Source organism: Somniosus microcephalus, chromosome 9 (assembly GCF_052327205.1).
Source record: "Somniosus microcephalus isolate GS21.2 chromosome 9, FLI_Smic_1.0, whole genome shotgun sequence".
Taxonomy (NCBI): Eukaryota; Metazoa; Chordata; class Chondrichthyes; order Squaliformes; family Somniosidae; genus Somniosus; species Somniosus microcephalus.
The window spans coordinates 128,741,499-128,757,518 of NC_140995.1; the positions used below are offsets into that span (position 1 = coordinate 128,741,499).

The following is a 16,020-nucleotide window of genomic DNA, read 5'->3' on the forward strand; positions in this document are numbered from 1 at the left end:
TCTCAGTTCTACCCATACAGATTCCACATCATCAGAGCTAATATCCTTCCTTACAATTGTGTTAATCCCTTCTTTAACCAGCAATGCTACCCCACCTCCCTTTCATTTTTGCCTATCTTTCCTGTATATTGAATACCCCTGGATGTTGAGTTCCCAGCCTTCGCCACCCTGGAGCCATGTTTCCGTAATCCCAATCAAATCATATTCATTTACCTCTATTTGCGCAGCTAATTCATCCACCTTGTTACAAATGCTCCTCGCATTAAGACACAAAGCCTTCAGGCTTGTTTTTTTTAACGCTCTTAGACCCATTAGAATTATTATTTACTGTGGCCATGTTTGATTTAAACCGTTGATTTCTCTGACTGCCATGCAGACCCCCCTCTTCCCAAAGGAAGCTGTGAGAGCAGATCCGATAGCACTATTAAGAAATGTGAATGTCTGACTAACGATAATATTGGGTACTTCCACAGAAATGCACCAATCACTAAGTTATGTTTTTAGTGGCACTGAATGAAAGTAAGTAGGCAATGGTGATAGACAGCCACTGTGGCCCGATTGGTCACACCTGCTTAAAAAGTCATTAGCCATTTCTGTAGCCCCTCACCTGGCACTGACTATGGAGAACTACCTTCACAGTGTCCAGATTTGCAGAGAGCCAGATGCAGCGCTCTGCTGACTGGTGCAAGGACAGTCACAGCTACAAAACTGCATAGGTTTGGGTCAGTGACAGTAATGATCAACAGTGGTCTGAAACTTCGCTGCACCTTCCTGCTGCAATGCTGATTAATTGGGTAGTGACATAGAGTGGCACAAAGGAGCACCATTCTTTTGTTTACTTATGCAGCATCATCTTCATTTCAGCAGCCATAAAATAGGAGATAGGGTGCTGGGCTGCTCCTTCATTTGTCTTTAGACTTGATGCCTGCAACTTGAGTTTCCGTTCCTTTTTTGCCTGTCACTCATTAGTCTCCTGCCCCCTCAACCTGGGCAAAGGCTGCTAATGGGTTGAGATACCCATTAAGGCTTCCAAAGGCTATTCAAACTTTTGTTCTCCTATTGTGATAGTCCCCTTAAATTGGCTCCATCCCATTAAATTTGACATGCACACAATTTTCCACTCCCACCACTGATGCACTCCCTATATCCATCCAAATATGTACCTGAAGCTATGCCAATAAGCTGACCTTGGAAAATAGGATTTAAACATTTTTAAATAGAGATAGCAAGTCCTTGCATTGCTAAATACTTTTTTCTTTTGTTTTTGCCTGAACTTTTCTTTCCTTATAAATAATTGTACCAAGGAAAGTTTTTATTTGCATTTACAGGAGACGAAGACACAGTGTGTGAGGATTGCAACAAAAGGTAGGAATTAGTGCTTTTACAAAAAAAAAATCCCCCAGCTAATTGAATGTGATATTTTTATAACTGAGTATATTTACTGGTGCCTGTAGTACTGTCAGAAAATTATTCTGACTTGCTAATACTGTACTTCTCATTTTATAATGGGAGTGTGCTTTGACTCTGTATCCCTCAACTAGAGCGATACTGTGTATTGGCAGACTGGATTTTAGCAGAAATTAAGAGCAGATTACTTTGAATTATTTGTACAATAAACCATTTTTTGACATTGAACATCTGGAGTATTAATAGTGAAAAGCAGATTGAACGTTTTATTGCAAAAGCTTCCAGTCCTGTCTTGACCTTTATCTAGTGTGTGCAATAAATGTTGGTAGATTTTGTTGGTGTCACGAATGAATAATACTTGCATTAAGTATGTTGGCTATCCCAGGAAAGGTTCTTAAATCTCACTGGGATTTAACTTTACATTTTAATGCTGCTTTTATGTATTTATTTATCAGAAGTCCAAAAATTGCTTGCTGTTGTAAGCTAGTTTTGATGTATAGCCAAATATTTATTTTTATATATTAATAAAAACCATTTTCACAAATTGAAGTCAACATACTGTAAACAACCCAAGATAAAATTTGGAAAATTCCAAACCTGAGAAGCTCTATATACAGTGCTCCAGTCAGAGCAAAACAAAGTAATTACCTTTATATGATTGACCTTGTCTGTAGTTTGATATGGGTATGGCCTTGCAAAGTCCTGGTTTTCCATTTTTATTTGATTTTGACCTTGTAGGCAACTTGCATCTTTAATGCATAATTGCGCCACTTGTTCTTTGCAAATGTTGTATAGGGAGTAAAGCAGATTATATAGACAAGCATAAATGCATCCATGTCCTACCTGCCCTGACCATCTGGGACTAGTTGTTCTCCAAGCTTTATGTATTGCACTCGCTGGGGCACTGCTTACAAATATCCATTATTTTTTGCCTTTATTATTAAAGGGGCATTGTCATCTTGCAAGAAAGATTTGCAAGACAACTCCCCCCTGTTTGTAAACAGAGTGTACACGATGAAATCATCGCATCACCTCAAATATTGAGCTGATTATTTAAGAAATTTTGCTTCAATTTATTGTCTCAAAAACTATTGTGCAAAACTATGCAATTAAACAAATAGTGGTTTCATATTACTGGAATCTTATCTGTTGCTGCACTTAAATCATGATGGCTTTATTGTGGTGCAGGTTGTTCCTGCCTGTGCAGGAATTATGCTTATCCAATAAATTTCCATCAAGACAACAGTGCCCCTTTTTAAATAGAGCTTGTGAATATTTTAATTTAGAAGTTAGTGTCGCTATAGATCAGGGGTTCTCAAACTTTTTAAGATTGGCCCCATTCCCCTCATTCCTCTGTTAAGAAAAAAATGTGATGCACACCCAGATAGTATTGGTCATTATTAGTGGTTATAACATTATCTTTCTGTCTGAAAGAAAACTCTCCTGACATTCATTATTGAATAGTATAGAAATAGAATGACAGGCCAACAAGGCAAAAGAGTGAAAATCTAACTGGGCCTCTTTTAGTCTTGCAAAATGTGTAATAACATTGGAAGTAAAACTATTTTATTCATTGAAATTGAAAAAATCACTTGATAGGTAAAGAACAACAATAATGATTATGACCTAACCAAGAATGATTCAATAAACAGTGAAGATTAATTACATGGAGTTGAGTTTCCGCTTTGAATGCAATCAGGAAAATGCGCCTGTGCGGACGCCAGAAGTGCTGTCCAGTTTATTCCTTAATAACGGTGAGCGCTGATAGCCTCATCATTATTTCCACTGCAAAATCCAGGCCAAATTCTTCCATGAACCAGTGCAATCGAGCAGCGGGGTTTTTTTTCCTTTAGTTCCTTGTTCCTTGATGTATTTAAGAGTGGTAACCTGGTGCAATGTTATTAATACAACAGAAAATGAGTTTATCATCAAAAATAAGCATTTTTTAATAAGGGTGTCCTGTCCTCCACCTGTGAGTAATTTGATTTAAAATCACTGAAAATGATTTAAAAAATGATACTGAACTAGTAAATGCAATCATTTTTGATGTGAAGAAAACTTTTAAAATATGTCCACTAGTGACTGTGCACCTGAGAAAATTAGCACAATTTGATGAGCCTTCCCGATCTAGCGCAATCAGTGGAATCTCTCAATTTCGACCGGGGGCTGTGGCTAGTTGTGTGGGCAGGGCCTGATTTGGGCAAATTGAATCTTGAACCAGCGTAAAAGATTGCGGAAAACACGAGCGCAAGTGGCTTTGGGTGTAACTCACTTGTGTTTTAAAATGTCCCCATCTTTTGTTCTGGTTCGGGTAATTCTGCCTGGATTGCACTGATAGAACTAGCGGAATCAAGTGAAAACTCGGCACCCAAACATTTTCATTGAATTACCATTTTTTGATATGAAAGTTCATTTTTATGCTGCTTCCTCCTGGAACCATTATATTTAAATCAATGTCAATGAAGCTTGTTACGGTTAAATCCTGATGTGAGGTTCACTTGAATTTGGAAATTTTGAAAACTCAGATTATTACAACTGAATATACCTTTTTTCATAAAAGTACAGAAAATTAAAATAATTTTCAGTTTCAACAAACCACACAGTTATTTTCACAAATGTTCAATTACATACACAGGTTTGCATTGCACCTATTCAAATCCACCTATAAATAATTTTTTGCTATAAGCATTAAAAGATAACTAAATCCCAGTTAGTTGTACTGGTGTGGTTTAGCTATTTCATTTTTGATTTTAAGTCTGAAAGACTGATTCTGTTTGTCACTCCCAATCTGTTTTGTAGAATAGGACTGGATAAGACTCTGGATAGACGACTAAGTAGTGATTTTGAAAAAAGTTATCTTCATTGGTTGCTAGCACTCTCTTATATTCACACTATTTGGGTTTAAGTCCTATTTTTAAAGATGCTCGTATACAAAATATTGCTGGTTTCTGTTTTTAAGCATATATCAACATTTTACAGTTTGGGCTTTCTTCCAACACTATAAACTTGTGCTATTGAATCTAAAATTAGTTTTAAAATTAATGCATAATATTAAAAAGTCCATTAGTAATTTTGGATAAAACCAAAATTAATTTCAAATGCACAGTCATAGAGTTGTAAGTGCACTGAATGTAACTGTGCTTGAAATGCCGGCAGTTAAAGATTTCAGTGGGGGAACAAAAGTTTGAATTATTTTCACCCAATCTGAAAATACCAAAGCTGTACAGTAAACATTACTGATTAAATTTTCTTGCCAGGTGAAGTTCTGATAAACTACAAAATATTTTTCAGTCTGGCTTATGTATTAAAATGAAAGCAGAACAGAGCTTAGAACCCTGAATAGGGCCAGGGATTCAGAGTCATTAGCCAATCCATACTCCGATCTATGCCCCCCAATGAATGGGTGTACCTGTTATTTAAACACAGAAGATGGGAAGAGCGAGAGTAGGCAAAACCCCTCTCCCTTGTGCTTCAATGTGAAGGTGCTATTTTATAAGGTCCATTATAAAGCCTTCCCTATGAGGCCCATGCCTCAGTTTGAGAACCACTGCTATAGATTAACCTTTATCAGCTTAATTAAGGGATCACAAGGAGGGAACTTGTTCTCTTATGCATGCTGTCTCCCTTTGCCTAGCTGCACTGTTAGTGACTCAGCTTACAGCTCCATACATATTCACCGCCCAAACTCCTGCTAATAAAGATGCTGGTGAAGATCAACTAACAGGTCAGAGGTCAAAAGCTAAACATCCTCTTCCCACCTGAACTTGCCGCACCTCCCCTTTTTATTTAGTGCATTTTTGCTTTCTTTCATCAGACATTTCTGCACAATGCTGTTCACGTGATATCAATTTCCTTTGCCTTGGCTATGTGTAGATCACAGAGAGTTCATCTTCCATTTTCATAGTCATGTAGACTTGTGCTCTGCATGTGTTGTAGTTTTACACACGCATATTTATGTGTTATATATTTAAAAAAATATATTAGTCTTGACCTGTGACAATTTTCACTGCTTAGTGTGATGTCTACTTTTAGTTCTCCCTTCATGTGCATAAAGATTTAAATGGTACTGTAGCATCTTGTAGACTGAGAACAAAGTTAATTCCATCTTCACATTGTAAAAAATCCTGGATGAAGCTTGTGCTTGTTGCATATATCTAGGACACGAGTAAGGAAAACATATACAGTATATTGCTAGGAGTAGTATCTAAATGAAAGGTTTGATCTTTACAAATTACATTTCCAATGACTGCAACCGAGTCTTAAAAATCATGCATTGCTAAACCTGTCTTTCATCATTTCTATCAGTACAGAAGATGTCAAAATACAATTGCAGAGTGAATTGCGGCTTTATCAGCCCACCACATATTGATTAACTTTTTTTTAAAAATTACTGTGTCTGAAATAATTTGCATTAAATGTTCTCTTCTGCAACAGATACATTTTTAAAACATGTTCAAAGTAGGGCCCTTAAGAAAATTTAACAATTTTTAATTAAAAAAATATATATTGGGAATGTTGTGCCTTTCACAACCTCTTTGAATATATCCAAAAACGTTTTGTATTAAAATATAAGCAATATTTTTTTTTAAAGCAATAGATTTAGTGTTGATAAATATTAAAGTTTTATCATCAGATTGGCTGAAATTCTAAGCATTTTTTTCAACTAGTTTGTTCCAAACTTGTTTTTAGTTTTTGGAATAAGTAACATGCATCTATATATATAAAGCGGCTCTTCTGTCTGTCCCGATGTCTGTCTGTCCGTTCTCTATACGTTTGAAAGTTACAGAGCGTACCGACGCGCGCGTCGCCTCAAAAGAAAGCTTGCGATTCCGGACCGGTCATAGGCGTATTTACGTTTCGGCCGGACAAAAATCCCGCCCGCAGTATCCCAAAAACGTTCAGCGTTCCACTCATTAGCATCTCATTAGCGACCGTGTGGCGTCGAGGTCCACCAATCGGACGGCGGGTTCCTTCCTACAGTTGAGTGTCGAGTGACTCGACGATTGACCAATCCTACGCTTCGGTGACCTGACCGCTCGACCAATCGGTGCGTGTGTGGGCGGGTCTTATCCTTCTGAACCGAGGTGAGTGGCCGCCATCTTGATTTTTCACAATTCTTTCCCCCACACTTTCTGTGTGTTAGGGAACTAAGGTAAATATTTTAATGATGTGTTAGGGAATTAAATAACAATTTAATAGGGGGGGGGGAGAGCCTCGTGAAATCGCGGGGGGGGGTGGGGGAGAGCCTCGTGAAATCGCGGGGGGGGGGGGGAGAGCCTCGGGAAATCGCGGGGGGGGTGGGAGAGCCTCGGGAAATCGCGGGGGGGGGGAGAGCCTCGGGAAATCGCGGGGGGGGGAGAGCCTCGGGAAATCGCGGGGGGGGTGGGAGAGCCTCGGGAAATCGCGGTGGGGGGGGGGGAGAGCCTCGGGAAATCGCGGGGGGGGGGGAGAGCCTCGGGAAATCGCGGGGGGGGGAGAGCCTCGGGAAATCGCGGGGGGGGGGGAGAGCCTCGGGAAATCGCGGGGGGGGGGGAGAGCCTCGGGAAATCGCGGGGGGGGGGAGAGCCTCGGGAAATCGGGGGGGGGGGGGAGAGCCTCGGGAAATCACGGGGGGGAGCCTCGGGAAATCGCGGGGGGGGGGAGAGCCTCGGGAAATCGCGGGGAGGGGAGAGCCTCGGGAAATCGCGGGGGGGGCGAGCCTCGGGAAATCGCGGGGGGCTCGCGCCGACCGCACTGACTGCGCATGCGCTGCCCGCCCGCCCACAGCGGCCGTCCATCAGCCGCGCGATACGCGGGGGACCTCAGCCCCGGCCCGGCCGCTATCGCAACGGCACCGGACCTCAGGCGCTAGGCAGGGGGAGGGGCCGGACAGAGGGGAGTGGGGGAGGGGAGGGGGTGGGGGAGGGTAGGTGTGGGGGTGGTGGTGGGGGGAGGGAGGGGAGGGAGAGGAGGGGAGGGGGAGGGGAGGGAGGGATAGGACAGGGAGAGGACATGACAGGGAGAGGGGGGACACACACGGGCAGGGAGACCAAGCACCCCAAAATTGCCCTCGCAACGCGGGGCTCCCCAGCTAGTATATTATATAACACTTCGACACATGAAAATGTCTAAACACTTGACACAGTTAATTGCTTTTGAAATGCAATGACTATTGTAAACACAGATGTAGTTTAATCTATTGGAATGAGCAGAGACTCATAACTGCTCACAAAAATGGTAAATTTTCTGATGTGTGTGCCTAAACTGTTTGTAATTTCAGCTTCAGATTTTATTGTAATAGTAATCATTTTCTGTTGCCTTTTCTAAAGAAGCAACTAGTAAGTATTCCAAAATAACAACAGAAAATGCTGGAAATACTCAGCAGGCCAGGCAACATCCGTGGAGAGAGAAACAGAGTTAACGTTTCAGGTCTGGGACCCTTCATCAGAACTGGAAAAAGCTGGAGATGTAACAGATATTAAGCAGGTACAGAGACAGGGGAGTGGGGGGGGGGGGGGGGTTAGGAGGAGAGGAAGGAATTGAAATAACATCTTGTACTTTTGTAAAGGCAGGAAAGATAAAATGTTGCAAATGGGAGTGGCAAAGATCATACTGCATGAAAAATGGGGGCAGGGATAATTATCTGAAATTGTTGAACTCGATGTTGAGTCCAGCAGACTGTAAAGTGCCTAATCGAAAGATGAGGTGCTGTTCCTCGAGCTTATGTTGAGCTTCATTGGAACAATGCAATAGGCCAAGGACAGTGTGATCAGAGCGGGAGTGAAGCGGTGAATTAAGTGACAGGTGACCGGAAGCTCAGGGTCACCCTTACGGACTGAACAGAGGTGTTCCGCAAAGCGGTCGCCCAATCTGCGTTTGGTCTCCCCAATGTATAGGAGACCGCATTGTGAGCAGCGAATACAGTATATTAAATTGCAAGAAGTACAAGTAAATCGCTGTTTCACCTGGAAGGGGTTTTTGGGGCCCTGGACAGTGAGAAGGGAGGAGGTAAAAGGGCATGTGTTGCATCTCCTGTGCTTGCACAGGAAGGTGTCAGGTGAAGGAGAAGGGCTGTTGGGGGTGATTGAGGAGTGGACCAGGGTGTCTTGAAGGGAGCGGTCCCTTCGGAATGCTGAAAGGGGAGGTGAGGGGAAGATGTGTTTGGTGGTGGGATCACGTTGGAGGTGGCAGAAATGGCGGAGGATGATCCGTTGAATGTGGAGGCTGGTGGGGTGAAAGGTGAGGACAAGGGGAACCCTATCGTGGTTCTGGGAGGGAGGGGAAGGGGTGAGAGCAGAAGTGCGGGAAATAGAACAGACACGGTCAAGAGCCGTGTCAACCACAGCAGAGGGGAATCCTCGGTTGAGGAAAAAGGAAGACATGTCGGAAGCACTGGTATGGAAGGTGGCATCGTCGGAACAGATGCGGCGGAGACGGAGAAACTGGGAGAATGGAATAGAGTCCTTACAGGAAGCGGGGTGGGAGGAAGTGTAGTCCAGGTAGCTGTGGGAGTCAGTGGGCTTGTAGTGGATGTTTGTTGAAAGCCAATCGCCAGAAATGGAAATCTGAAATTGTTGAACTCGATGTGAGTCCGTCAGACTGTAAAGTGCCCAATCGAAAGATGAAGTGCTGTTCCTCAAGTATTCCAAAATGTTTGTGTAGGACTCAATGATACTTAAAGTGGAATGACTACTTAAGTTATCTCATCATTTTCAACAAATCGTAATGAAAGTATAACCCAAAGCGTTTGATTTTTTCCACCTTAATGTCCTTTGCAATCGTCTTGTCTACAAATTTCAAGCTGTTTAAATCAAATGATAATGCTAGTTACCAGAGGATACTTTTCTCTCAAAACCTAAATTAAAGCGGTAAATGATACAAATTTGCATGGGCAGATAGATTGGAGAGGAATTGTCGAACAGGGTGATTTTTTTATCTTTGAAATTTACGTATTGAACTTAAGATTTTCAAAATTTATGTCAATTAGTCCATCTTAGGATGGTTGCATCATCAAATTGTCAGTTCTTTATATTCTAAGTACACTTGTATAACATCATTTACATTTCAAGTTTGCTGGATCCCAATGCTCTCCGATGCCAACTCAAACTATGGCCAGACCTCCCCTGTCCTGAAACTGGCCTGTGGCCCTAGCCAAACCTGCCACCTGAAAACAAGCTGTAACACTGGAAGAGAGATAAAAACATGAACAGAAATAGAGAGTAAAGCAGAACAATATACACTATGCGTTGGAGTATTGGTATAGAACATCTAAAAAGGGTAGAGTGTAAATACTAAGGAAGGACATTTCAAACTGTAAGCAAGAGGCAGCTGGGTTTATTGGGGAACATTGCTGAAGAATAAATGGTTGATGCATGAAGACAAGCAAGATACAACGTGGAAATTAAATCCTCAGGACTGAAGAAAGGAAGGAGATAGATGGAAAAAACTATTTAATAAGAGGAGAAAGCAAATAAGAGCAAAATGCATTTTTAAGCAAAATACTAATTGAATTAATAATGCAAAAAAATTACAATAACAGAAAAATTAAAAACAGAAAAACTTTCATTTATATAGCGCTTTACAGCCAATGAAGTACTTTTAGAAGTATAGTCTCTGTTGTAATGTAGGAAACGCAGCAGCCAATTTGTGCACAGCAAGCTCCCACAAACAGCAATGTGATAATGACCAGATTGTTTTAGTGATGTTGATTGAGGAATAATTATTGGCCAGGACACCAGAGATAACTCCCCTGCTCTTCTTTGAAATAGTGCCATGGGATCTTTTGCGTCTACCTGAGAGAGCAGATGGGACGTCAGTTTAATATCTTATCCGAAAGACAACACCTCCGACAGTGCAGCACTCCCTCAGCGCTACACTGGAGTGTCAGCCTGTATTTTTGTGCTCAAGTCTCTGGAGTGTGACTTGAACCCACAACCTTCTGACCAAGGATGCTACCAACTGAGGCACGGCTGACACGAATTGAGAAATAGAATAGAATGCAGTCAAAAATCACCCAAATCTGAAGGAAAAATACAAGCAATGTGGACATGAAGACATTGAACAGTAATAGAAAAAACATTGAATATTAGAGAGAAATAAGGCATAGAATAGAAAGATTGGTATAGCTGTGGCAACTGCAGAAGGTGGGGATTAACAACATCAATATGTATTTAATGTAGAAAACTTTGAGGCACTTCACAGAGATGTAAGGAAAACAGATGCCAATACAAAGAAGGAACAATTGCGAGAGGTGAGCTTGGTCAAAGAAGTGGGTTTTAAGGAGGACAGTGCAGTAGGGAATTCCAGATAGTGGGATCTGGATGACTGAAAGCACAACTGCCAATGGTGGAGCAAAGACGGGGGTTGCACAAGATGGGGAGGAAGAGAGAGAATGATGGGGATAGTAGGGCTGGTGAAAATTACAGATTTAGGGAAGGTCGAGGCGATGGTGGGATTTAAACACAAGGATGAGTATTTTACAGTTGAGATTTTGGGCAATGGGGTAAGTGAGGACAGGTTTGATGGGCGAGTATGACCTAGTGTGGGATAGGATATTAGCATTGGAGGTTTGGGTGAGGTGAAGTTTGTGGAAGGTGGAGGCTGGAACGCTGGCCAGGAGCGCATTGGAATAATTGAGTCTTTTAAAAAATTTGTTTTATGGAATATGGGCGTCGCTGGCAAGTCAGCATTTATTGCCCACCCCTAGTTGCCCTTAAGAAGGCAGTGGTGAGCTGCCTTCTTGAACCACTGCGGTCTGTGTGATGAAGGTACTCCCACAGTGCTGTTAGGAGGGAGTTCCAGGATTTTGACCCAGCGACAATGAAGGATCGGCGTTTTGCTTCTAAGTCAGGATGGTGTGTGACTTGGAGGGGAACTTGGAGGTGGTGGTGTTTCCCTGCTGCCCTTGTCCTTCTAGGTTGCGGGTTTGGGAGGTGCTGCTGAAGAAGCCTTGGCAAGTTGCTGCAGTGCATCTTGTAGATGGTGCACACTGCAGCCACGGTACGCTGGTGGTGGAGGAAGTAAATGTTTAAGGTGGTGGATGGGGTGCTTTGTCTTGGATGGTGTTGTGCTTCTTGAGTGTTGTTGGAGCTGCACTAATCCAGGCAAGTGGAGAGTATGCCATCACACTCCTTACTTGTGCCTTGTAGATGGTAGAAAGGCTTTGGGGAGTGTGGTAAACCACTGTTATACCTGTCTGTATGTGTATGTGTATTCCACTAGGTACAGGTCTGGACATGCCTCGGCTGACTCCTCCCACTATTCCAGGTATATAAGTGACTACCTCCCAGTCCCTTAGTATTCTGGACGGGTCGACCACTCGAGACAAGACCTTCATTCTGTAGTTAATAAAAGCCTGGTTGTTACTCGCTTAACCTCAGTCTTTTGAGTAATTGATGGCGCATCAATTTTATTAACTACATTTTTTATAATGGAGAAGATCCTCACACCAGCATGCCTGGACCTGGACAGTCGGGAAGCGGACGCTTCCACCAAGTTTGCTCACTGGCTCACGTGCTTCGAGACATTCCTGACTGCCTCCACTGCGGTCGTAACGGATGCGGACAAACTGTCTGTCCTGATCGCCAAGGTGAACCACCGAGCGTACTCAGTCATCCGGGACGCGACCTCGTACACAGCCGCCCTCCAGCTCCTCAAGACCCAGTACACGCGCCCTGTGAACGAAGTATACGCCAGGCACCTTCTGGGGAGTCGCAAGCAACAACCTGGGGAATCGACTGAGGAATACCTCCAAGCACTGTCCGTGCTTGGCCGGGCCTGTGGGTGTAAGGCGGTAACGCCCGCTAAGTACACGGAGGAACTGATCCGGGATGCCTTCGTAGCGGGCCACAGGTCCAACTACACCCGACAGCGACTGCTGGAGCAGAGTGACCTCACCCTCGACAAAGCCTCCGAAATCGCACTAACGCTGGACGCAGCCTACCGGGGCATGGATGCCTACTCCTCTGCACTGTGGACGCCGCGGGGAACGACAACCTGGGACACGGTAGGACAGCCCCATAGCACCGTGCCACCCCAGCCACAGCCCAACAACGGCCCAACTACCGCAGCAGTGTCCCAAGGCCAGACAGCAGTATCCCAAGGCCAGAAATGTTACTTCTGTGGCCAGGCCAAACACCCCAGAGCGCGCTGCCCGGTGAAGAATGCGACCTGCTCGGGCTGCGGGAAAAAGGGGCACTACGCCAGCGTCTGCAAGGCCAAAGCCACCCCGAACGCCAGCAGCGCCGCGTGTGGGCCGGGCGAGCCGCCATCTTGGGCCCCCAACAGCGCCGCGTGCGGGCCGCCATCTTGGGCCTCCCCAGCCATGTGCGAACCACCGCAGCAGCAGCCATCTCCAGCCACATGGGAATCATGGACGCCGCCATCTTGGACACCAGCCGGGACGCAGCAGACCGCCAACCCCCCCCCCCCCCCATCTGATACCCGCAGCGACACACCGACCCCTACGCTGGCCTCCGTTAAGCTGGACCAAACGAGACCGCACCAACTAGCTCGGTCCAAAATGGACGTTAAGGTAAACGGCCATGCAATAAACTGCCTTTTTGACTCCGGGAGCACAGAGAGCTTCATCCACCCCGACACGGTGCGGCGTTGCTCTCTCCCAGTCCTGCCTGCGCACCAGCGGATTTCTATGGCCTCCGAGTCCCAGTCAGCGGATATTGGCGGCTACTGCGTGGTGACACTAGTAGTAGACGGGACTGTGTTCAATAATTTTAAACTCCTGGTCCTGCCCGACCTCTGCGCTGCCATCCTACTGGGGTTGGATTTCCAGTGCCACCTCAAAAGCGTTACGATGGCGTACGGTGGCCCCCTCCCCCCACTCACAGTCCGCAGCCAGCAGCCTCCAAATTGCCCGCCGCGCACCAGATGCAACCTCTCCACACTCAGAGTCCCACCCCCCCCCACTGTTTGCTAACCTCACCCCCGACTGTAAGCCCATCGCCACAAAGAGCAGGCGATACAGTGCCGGGGACAGGGTTTTCATCAAAACCGAAGTGGAGCGGCTCCTGAAGGAGGGGATTATTGAGGGCAGCTCCAGCCCCTGGCGAGCCCAGGTTGTGGTCGTTAAGACCGGCGAGAAACAACGCCTGGTCATCGACTACAGCCAAAAAATAAACCGCTACACCCTGCTGGACGCCTACCCACTCCCCCGCATAGCTGACATGGTCAACCAGATCGCGCAGTACCGCGTCTTTTCGACCATTGACCTGAAATCAGTGTACCACCAGCTCCCCATCCACCCTGAAGACCGCCAGTATACTGCTTTTGAGGCAAACGGCCGCCTCTATCACTTCCTTAAGGTTCCCTTCGGCGTTACCAACGGGGTCTCCGTCTTCCAAAGGGAGATGGACCGGATGGTCGATCAAAACGCGCTGCAGGCCACTTTCCCTTACCTAGACAATGTGACCATCTGCGGCCATGACTTGCAGGACCATGACGCAAACCTCGAGAAATTCCTCCGCACCGCCCAACTCCTGAACCTGACATATAACAAGGAGAAGTGCATATTCCGCACAGACCGCCTCGCCATCCTTGGCCGTGTTGTGGAACACGGGGTCATCGGTCCCGACCCGGACCGGATGCGTCCCCTTATGGAACCCCCACTGCCGAAAAGCCCTGAAGAGGTGCCTAGGGTTTTTTTCCTACTACGCTCAGTGGGTCCCCTACTGTGCAGACAAAGCCCGTCCGCTGATCAAATCTACCTCTTTTCCCCTGATGGCAGAGGCCCGCTTGGCCTTCCACCGTATCAAGGAGGACATTGCCAAAGCCACCATGCACGCAGTGGATGAATCCATCCCCTTCCAGGTGGAAAGCGATGCGTCCAACTTTGCTCTGGCCGCCACCCTTAATCAGGCGGGGAGACCTGTGGCATTCTTCTCACGAACCCTCCAGGGCCCGGAGACCAGACACTCCGCGGTCGAGAAGGAGGCCCAGGCTATTGTGGAGGCTGTGCGTCATTGGAGGCACTACCTGGCTGGAAAACGATTTACCCTGCTCACTGACCAGCGTTCAGTTGCTTTTATGTTCAACAACAAGCAGAGGGGCAAAATCAAAAGTGGCATAGTGGTTAGCACTGTTGCCTCACAGCGCCAGGGACCTGGGTTCGAATACGGCCTCGGGTGACTGTCTGTGTGGAGTTTGCACATTCTCCCCGTGTTTGCGTGGGTTTCCTCCCACAGTCCAAAGATGTGCAGGTTAGGTTGATTGGCTATGATAAATTGACCCTTAGTGTTAGGGGGATTAAAATGTGTGGGGTTACGGAGATAGGGTGGGATATGTGTTGGTGTTGGGGTTACGGGGATCGGGTGGGATATGTGTCGGTGCAGGCTCAATGGGCCGAAATGGCCTCTATCTGCACTGTGGGGTTTCTGTGATTCTGTGAACTACGAGATCTTGTACCGGCCTGGGAAGCTCAATGAACCCCCAGATGCCCTATCGCGTGGCACCTGCGCCAGCGCGCAGATCGATAGGCTGAGGGCCCTCCACAATGACCTCTGCCACCCGGGGGTCACCAGGTTCTTCCACTTCATCAAGGCCCGCAACCTGCCTTACTCCATCGAGGAGGTCAGGACCATGACCAAGAACTGCCAAGTCTGCGCTGAGTGCAAACCGCACTTTTATAGACCAGACAGAGCCCACCTGATAAAAGCCACTCGCCCTTTCGAACGCCTGAGTGTCGATTTTAAAGGGCCTCTCCCCTCCTCCGACCGCAATGTGTACTTCCTCAACATCATTGACGAGTACTCCCATTTCCCGTTCGCTATCCCCTGCTCGGACATGACCAGTGCCACGGTCATTAAATCTCTGAACAGCCTCTTCACCCTGTTCGGTTTCCCCAGCTATATCCATAGCGACCGGGGCTCATCGTTTATGAGTGACGAACTCCGCCAGTACCTGCTCGCTAGGGGTATAGCCACAAGCAGGACCACCAGTTACAACCCCCGGGGGAACGGACAGGTGGAAAGAGAGAATGCAACAGTTTGGAAGGCCGCCCTACTAGCCTTAAAGTCTAGGGGCCTTCCGACCTCCCGCTGGCAGGAGGTGCTCCCCGATGCGCTCCACTCGATTCGGTCACTGCTCTGCACTGCCACCAATGCCACCCCTCACGAGAAAATGTTTGTCTTCCCAAGGAAGTCCACATCGGGGACATCGTTACCGCCATGGCTGACGTCCCCAGGGCCGGTACTACTGAGAAGACACGTGAGGGCCAATAAAACGGACCCCCTGGTCGAGAGGGTCGACCTCCTCCACGCCAACCCCCAGTATGCTTACATTGCATACCCGGACGGGCGGGAGGACACAGTCTCCATACGAGACCTCGCACCCTCGGGGACCGCTGTAGGGCGGGAGGACACAGTCTCCATACGAGACCTCGCACCCTCGGGGACCGCTGTAACCCACTACCCATTACCACCCCCCCCCCCGCCACGACCCGATATCCAACCCCAGCAGCCGGCTCGCCTCGGACCGTCACCCACGAGGACTACACTCCAGGGCCCCAGCCTACACGGGACGCGACGCCGGAAGCTCCACCACCCCTGCCGTCGCCACGTCGATCACAGCAGCAGACAAGACCTCCGGAGAGACTCCAATACACGAACTTTTAAATACACT

The 16,020-nt window shown here is 46.6% G+C and overlaps 1 protein-coding gene across 8 annotated transcripts in view; it reads left to right on the forward strand.

Moving 5' to 3' along the window:
* Positions 1–16,020, forward strand: part of ptprk (protein tyrosine phosphatase receptor type K) — a 702,201-nt gene that overhangs the window by 546,931 nt on the left and 139,250 nt on the right. For all 8 annotated transcript variants that reach the window (XM_085997159.1, XM_085997160.1, XM_085997163.1 and 5 more), the window contains exon 13: positions 1,329–1,365. In XM_085997159.1, the coding sequence (XP_085853285.1) occupies positions 1,329–1,365 (37 nt within the window). The remainder of the gene's footprint in view (positions 1–1,328; positions 1,366–16,020) is intronic.